Raw genomic sequence first — 7,165 nt, 5'->3', positions numbered from 1 at the left:
AAGTTCAAGCTTCTCAGTAAAATGCACCAGCTGGATCCGACCCAGTCTTGGTAAACTTATTTTGTAATCCTAATCTCCAGATGTTTCAAATCCCTGCCCTGTGTTCTTTTTGAATACACGTGCCAAAAACTGAAAGGTGATTTTGAATGGTAGTTCCTTTAAACTGGCAGTTGTCAAATGATTTGATTTCAGGACCCCTTTACACTATAAAAAAATTAAAACTCCAAAAATTTTTTTGTACTGGGATCGAACTCAAGTCCTTGTGCTTGTGAGGCAGGTGGCAGCACTACTGAGCTAAATCCTGGGCCCCTATGTTAAAAGTTAAAGCTGGGCGTAAAAAAAAATAAAAGTTAAAAGAAGTTCGTGTTAACATCTTTTATGGAAAATAACTTATAAAGTCAATCCAGGGGCCGGGGGATTTGACTCAGTGGTTCTGCTGCCTGCCTCGCAAGCGCAAGGGCCTGAGTTTGATCCCCAGTACCAAAAATCCCCAAAACAAAAAACACTGCTCTGCCCCGCAACAACAAAAGGGCCAGTTTGATCCCCAGTACCAAAAATCCCCAAAACAAAAAACAACGATAGTCAATCCAGGGAGAAGAGTAGCCTGTTAACAATTTCGCAGTCATTCTAAAGTCTGGCTTAACGTAAGAGAGCTGAGGCTCTCACAGCTGCTTATACAGTCTGTTGGATGTGGCTTGAATTGATTTCACAGATAGGGTTGGGAAAGGGAGTTTTTAGCTGTTTCAGGTAACTGGCTGTTCTTGGATACTATAGCAAGACTACATAAGGTAGTTACTTAAAGGCAATGATGGATTTAAAGGCAGTGATGGAATCTAAAACTTTACCCATGTATACCTGTACTGTTAACTAAACCCACTGACCTCAGACTTTGAGTCTCTTGCCTAATTTTGGAAGTGATCACTTGGAAAATGTTGATTAACTGAATAATCTTCCAAATGTTAATGCATTTCATTATACAAATCACATTTGTGAATATCACTACCAGCAAAGCTCATGGTGGCGATACAGCTTTTCAGAAATTCTAATTTTGGGTTTTAAGCTTTGATTTTATCATTGGCAAAGAACACTTACTGGTGAAAGGTTCATTCTGCTCATTTTCCAGAAAAGAGCCAGAGCCAAGTCTAAATACCATTTGTTCTCTCTAGTAAAAAGGGCATAGCTAACTCAACTCTGACTTGGCTGCACACTTGCTTTTCCACTCATCAGTGCAGAAGTGTCAATGCTCATTTTCTCAACATACTAGAAATGATCTCAGGCACATTTAATAGTTAATCAGGTACTGCTTTCAAGGACATGGTCAAGGAACCTGGCAATGTTCCTACTGTAGGTGCGAGGCAGTAAAGTCTTGGACTGCTAATTAGTCACCACCTGGATCACCCCAGTGCCACCCCAAATGGGTCTCAGGATGCCAGGGATCTGCGGTTCATGAGAACTGCCCCAGATGCTGGGCCAGCTGTCTCCAGTCTACGGACATGATTCCTACAGGGCAGAAAATGAAGTGAAGGCTGTTTCCCTGGAGACACCCTCTCCCCAGCCATTTGTCAAGAGACAAGTTGAGAGCCGGGTGTGGTGGTGCACACCTGTAATCCCAGCATTGGGAGGCTGAGGCAGGAGGATCACTGTGAGTTCAAGACCAGCCTGGGCTACATAGTGAAACCCTGTCTAAAAAAAAAAAAAAAGAAGACGACGAGACTGAAGACCTGATTACACATGTACTTCCACTCTTCTCCATGAATGCTCTTCTAAGGGGCTTGGTAGGCATTGTTTTCTAATCTCCACCTTAAAAATGGCTGCCACAGATGCATGGTGATGTCTGCGCTGTGGTCTTTCACAGGGCCATGAGCTTCCATCTCATGTTTTTTGCTAGAACCAGTCTGCTAAGGTACAGCCTGTGGCCAGTAGTAATTCCCATTTAGGGCTCATATCTCTCTCCATTTATTCTCACGCCTCCAGTTGTCTTCATAGTTTAATGGTGTGAGCAGTATGCAAGGGCTTCTAAGGGAAAACAGGTATTTTATTCTACATAAACCTGTGCTAAGGAAGAAGTTCAATATTAAATGTCTTAAGTGCAACAATTTATCTAGAAATTAGGAAGGCAAGACCTATTTCAGACAGTTCATGATGGAATTCTAAAAAACTATAAACAGGACTTTAGATTCAGATGGATTAGTTCCATAAAGCTTACAATTTGAGAAATGGCTGAGACACACTCTTCTACATACATAATAGTAATAAATACTATATTCACCCCCACAGTATAATACCATGTCCTAAAGCAAGCACAATCTGTGGCAAAACAATGTCCTGAAAGTCTGAGGCCCTCATGTCAGAAGGAAAGAATAAGCAGCCCTGTGGCTCCGTACGTGGGTAGCCAAGTCCGAATAGAAGTGAGCCAGCTGAATGAAAGTCACTGATGCTTCTCCAGGTCTTCTCAGGCTGGGAAAGTCTTACGAAATTTCCGGGAAATCAAGACTTTCCCATCAAAGAGGCTCAGGGTCCTTCAGGTCGCTGATACTTCCAGAAGGCCACCTCCCCATCATCACTGCAGGAGGCCAGGAGCCCTGGCTCCTTGGGGTTCCAGGCTACACAGTTGACATCTTGGGAATGGGCCTGGTGCAAGTGGGCAGTCAGGGAGAAGGTGGGCTGCTGCGGATCTGAGCTAGGATCCTCCTCAAACACGCGGATAGCATCGTCCCCACAAGCAGTAGCCAGAGCCCCTGTCAGCTGACACCTGGGGAATACAGTCAATGGGTACCTGGGTGGGTCCTGCCTCCCCACCCAGGTAATGAGGTAAGGAGATTTTTTTTTCCACGGTCCCCAACAGACATCTAAGCCTTCAGGTGCTTCCACTTATTGCCCCAAATAACCTGAAATACAGAATTGCCCTACCTATAGTCTGATGACACTTTTCTCACATAGCATCAACAGTGCCCACACTCGTCATAGAAATATTTTTTTCTTTCGTAGTGCTAAGGATCAAACTCAGGACCTTAAGCATGCTAGGAAAGTGTTCTACCACTGAACTATATCACTGAGCTCATGAAGTATTAACTTCAAAAACAGCGGTAACACGCTATTGAATTCATAGTTTACTTAAGTCCATTTCTGCTGATTCATAGGTTATTCCCAAATGTATGCTAATATAAATAAAGCTTGCATATACACCAACTTCTTTCATGGTTTAGGATTTTTTCTAGATCTGATTGTCAGAGCCAGAATTGTCCTCTATACAAATGCTTCACTTTTCTACCCTCCATAAGGATAGTAGAGTCACTTTTACCAAACCATAAAGACCTGTCAAGGTCCTGGAAATTTTTTCTAGATCTGATTGTCAGAGCCAGAATTGTCCTCTATACAAATGCTTCACTTTTCTCTACCCTCCATAAGGATAGTAGAGTCACTTTTACCAAACCATAAAGACCTGTCAAGGTCCTGGGAGTGTTCTCAGTGACAGATCACTTGCTTAATGTGCACAAGGTCCTGAGTTTAATCTCTCTAGCCAGAAAGAAAAACCCCAGTCACAGATTTTTATGCTGTGTGAACCCCAAGGTCTGCTGCTGCCCTCAGGCTGGGATCTTAACTCAGGGGCTGGCCTGGGTCTAAGACTGCTGTCCACTCCTGTGAACCCCAAGCCAGCCAGCTCAAAGCCAACAGACCTGATCTTAAGAAATAGGGTGGCTGCTTAGTTCTTAAGCTGGCAGAGGGAAGCACAGAGCCATGACATCTCTGAAATCCCTGAATACAGTGGGTTCACCCAAATCTTACCAAGCAACATCGTAAATGGTCCTGGAGTGGAAGCCCGAAAGAGTACAGATGCATTTCCAGCTGGGGTCAGAGCCGCTGCATGCCACCCCTGCACAACAGACTTCTCTTAAAACCAAGCTGTATCAGCGTCCTGGACATCTCGGGCAAACCTACACCACTGCTGAGAACCTCGCTTGCCCAAATCCTGGTCTCCAACTCTGCCCCCATCGTTATCTGCTTCACACACTGTGGCCAGGCTCATCTTGCTGAAACTTCCCTGTTCTGGTGATACTGTACCTAACAAGTTAGCCTGCTGCTTATGCCCACCCACCCACCAGCCAACCCAACCCACTGTACTCCTCCCCGGCCCTTTCTAGCCTTCGTCCCATCAACACAAATCACTGTTCCTAATGTAAGCCTAGACAATCCCACCACCAATGCATGTGCTCCTGCTGCGAGGCTTTTACTAGACCTTCCCTTCATGTATGAAATTCTTTTCCTCATATTAACATCCTACATGCCCTTTCAGATTTAGGCAAAATGGCTCCATGAACCTTCCCCTAATTCTTCTGTAACTCTTAACTGGAGCCCTCTGTGATCCACATTACTTCTGAACCTAAGGTGCTGTGATTCATGGAGGTGTCTTAGCAGACTGTAAAGCTCTTAAGAGTCTCTTTTAACTCTACAACTGGACCCTTACCTTGTTCATTGCCTGGTAGATACTGGCGCCAAATGCGCACTGTACGGTCATCACTGCAAGATGCCAGACGTTGGCCAGTGGGATCAAAAGCCAAGCTCCACACAGTGGATTCATGGCCCTCAAGGGTGGCAAAGCATACCCAGTCATCTTCTTCTTCCCGGTACAGCTTCACTGTGTCATCATAGCTGGCAGAGGCCAACAGCTGTGGGAAGGGGAAAGAGACCCAGCACTTGTCCGTGAGGCTCAAGAAGTACCTGTCATTCCAACGCCTCTACTGGAACAGGGCAATCCCAGTAATCTATTTTTATAAAGGAATTCATGTTTTTCAGTCACAGAGATCCCTATAATACTTGAATGAGGTGAAACAGCAGAGGAAGGCTGGCCAGAAGCTTCCATACCAAACTTTCTTCCACCAAGAGATCTAGTCTGACTCTTACCTCCTGGCTTGGGTGCCAAACCACATGCTTGACATCCTGTGTATGAGAGTTGAGAACACTGACACATTCATACTCATCTTCTTCATCAACTGTGGGAGAAAAAAGGAGCCAACTCTCACAGGGATGTCTGTGAGCTAGTTCTCCACTGCACCTGAAGGGATCTGGACTTACCTTCCCAGACCCACACGCTCTTATCTCGGCTACAGGTGGCCAAAAGGTTGCCAGATGGGGCCCAAGCCACAGACTTAACCTCATTTTCATGGCCCTCAAGGGTAGTTACACACTAAAAAGGGAAGGACAAAAATTAATGGCAGCTGTGACCTCTAGGATATAGTCAAAATCCAAGGTCATGATTTGTATAGTATGAAAAATTAAGTGAAGGCTGTAGCCTTCTTGCAAGTTCCACCCAAATGGCCCTGGCTGGCTCATATTCCTGAACCAGCCCTAAGATGGCAGAGGGCAGCACAGGGAAGCAAAATGGCAAAAATCTTGGTTCCATTCAGCCTCATTACCTCGAAGTCATCCTGGTTCTTCTTCCAAATGCAAGTAGTTGCATCAAAGCTGGCAGAAGCTAGGTAATTCCCACAGGGAGACCAGGCTACCTTTCGGACAGTGCGCTGATGGCCTTCAGAAAGGACAGACTTGCAGACCCAGCTGTCACCTACAGGCAGAGGACAGGCTGGGCTGTGGAGTTGGGTCACAAGAAGGTGCTTCCATATCTTCAATGCTATTCAATCAAGGGGGCTGTAATTGGAGCCCAGCTGGGGGTTATTAAAGCTCAATCCGTGTATTTAATAGCATGCTTTTATAAAGATATAACTGGCTACTTCCTCTGGAGGCATCCTTCTAAACTAAATCGGAGGTGGCCTTCCTAATTTAAAACTGACAATGGCTCCTGAATGCCACAATACACTTTATGGACTACTTCCTACCACCTTCCTTCCACTTTCCTGCCTCAGCAACAGTCCCAACTCCTGGAGCAGTCATTCGCAGGCTGGCTTCACGTTTTTTTGTTTGTTTTTGTTTTTTTTTTTGCAGGACAGGCCGCCCCTCTGCCCGACAAAACCTCCCAGGGGTGGCGTGGCTACAGCCCCTCCCTCAGCTCTCACACTGTGCACCAGCCGAAGCCTCGAAGCCTCGACGCCATTTCGCGTAGGTAGGCCAGGCCAGGCCTTACCCTCGGTGCCCCAGATACGGATTCGACGGTCGCCACCGCACGAGGCCAGCAGGGTCCCGGCGGGGTTCCAGGCCAGGAACCAGCAGCGGGAGTCCGGGTGCGCCTGGACACGGCCCAGTAGCACCAGCGAGTCCTTCATGGCCGCCGGCGCAGGGTGAGGAGGAGGTAGGCAGAGTCAACGCGCCAACCACTGGTCCCACAACGTTAGCCCAAGGACGCCAGCTCGAGGTTCCCGCGGCAAATAGGATCCAGCTTCCGCCCAGAGCCCGGGTTGTCCTGGGAACTGAAGCGCCCTCGGCTGTGCCGCTGTGGCCTCTGGGAGTTGTGGTCGTTCCACTCCCAGCCGCGGTAAGAGTTGCGGGACCGTCCAGAACTACTATTCCCACAAGGCATCGCGCAGAGAGCCGGCTACTCTCGCAGGCTGCGGCTCGGGCAGGGCACTGGGCGGGGAGCCGGAGGAGGAGGAGGCAGAGTAGGAAGAAGCCGGAAGTACTTCGACCCGGGTCGGTCTGGGCGTTGCGGGATTGGGGCCTGGGATCGCTTGGCCCCGGGCAGCCGAGAAGCCCGTGACGGGGCGGAGCAGCGTCATCCCATCCTTGAGGCCTGCTGACTGGTGAGGAGCAAGGGACAGAGTGAGAAAGGTTTTTTTGTTTTTTTTGCCGCAGGTCGCACCAGAAGGTGCGGGTCCTAGATCTTCGGTCCCGGATCCCCTTGGCCCAGCGGGTCCTCCGCCCTTAGTCACCCTCTGGCCAAGACTCCGGGTTCAGATTCTCCCGTCCCCAATAGCCAATCCTCAGTATCTCCGCGACACCCCCCTCCCCCGTCCTGGTCTGCACAGACCCCAGTGGCTCCCCACCGTCTTCTGGTCCTTGCCCCACACCCCTAATCCTGAGCCCTGGTTCCCGGTCTCCTAATCCCCGCAGTCCTGTGGTCTCTGCTCAGCCCTGGGTCCCACCCTTCATCCTCCACTGTGGGCCTTGACAGCCCCGCTTCGGCACCCAGTGCATTGCTCTCCTCCCCGGGACAGGCAGGCGACCACCAGCGACCGCACAGCGACGGCGGGCAGCCCCGGGCATGTACGCCCCT

The 7,165-nt window shown here is 48.7% G+C and overlaps 2 protein-coding genes across 2 annotated transcripts in view; one reads left to right on the top strand and one right to left on the bottom strand.

Annotated features, from left to right (window-relative positions):
- Positions 1-1,732: 1,732 nt before the first annotated feature.
- On the bottom strand, positions 1,733-6,422 carry Ciao1 (cytosolic iron-sulfur assembly component 1). The gene is made up of 7 exons (XM_010638143.3): positions 6,080-6,422; positions 5,415-5,563; positions 5,074-5,185; positions 4,903-4,991; positions 4,466-4,667; positions 3,787-3,874; positions 1,733-2,752 (listed from the first exon to the last, which is right to left on the bottom strand). The coding sequence occupies exons 1-7, from the start codon at positions 6,216-6,218 to the stop codon at positions 2,512-2,514; spliced, it is 1,020 nt and encodes a 339-aa protein (XP_010636445.1). The 5' UTR covers positions 6,219-6,422; the 3' UTR covers positions 1,733-2,511.
- Positions 6,423-6,518: 96 nt separating this feature from the next.
- Tmem127 (transmembrane protein 127) overlaps positions 6,519-7,165 on the top strand; it is a 9,581-nt gene continuing 8,934 nt past the window's right edge. Inside the window, exon 1 of the mRNA XM_033761700.1 lies at positions 6,519-6,692. The gene's annotated coding sequence lies outside the window, so the exon portion shown is untranslated. The remainder of the gene's footprint in view (positions 6,693-7,165) is intronic.

Source organism: Fukomys damarensis, unplaced genomic scaffold (genome assembly GCF_012274545.1).
Source record: "Fukomys damarensis isolate Sample0158 unplaced genomic scaffold, DMR_v1.0_HiC HiC_scaffold_9, whole genome shotgun sequence".
Taxonomy (NCBI): Eukaryota; Metazoa; Chordata; class Mammalia; order Rodentia; family Bathyergidae; genus Fukomys; species Fukomys damarensis.
Note: the sequence above shows the minus strand (reverse complement) of the source record. Positions and strands in the feature narration are given on the sequence as shown.

What these genes read in the sequence shown, in the direction of transcription:
- Ciao1 (XM_010638143.3), bottom strand. Translation starts at nt 6,218, where the DNA reads ATGAAGGACTCGCTGGTGCTACTGGGCCGTGTCCAGGCGCACCCGGAC. An exon ending in GAGCGTGTGGGTCTGGGAAG is followed by an intron (nt 4,992 to 5,073) that starts GTAAGTCCAGAT and finishes TTTCTCCCACAG; the next exon opens with TTGATGAAGAAGATGAGTAT. An exon ending in TTTGGCACCCAAGCCAGGAG is followed by an intron (nt 4,668 to 4,902) that starts GTAAGAGTCAGA and finishes CCCTTCCCACAG; the next exon opens with CTGTTGGCCTCTGCCAGCTA.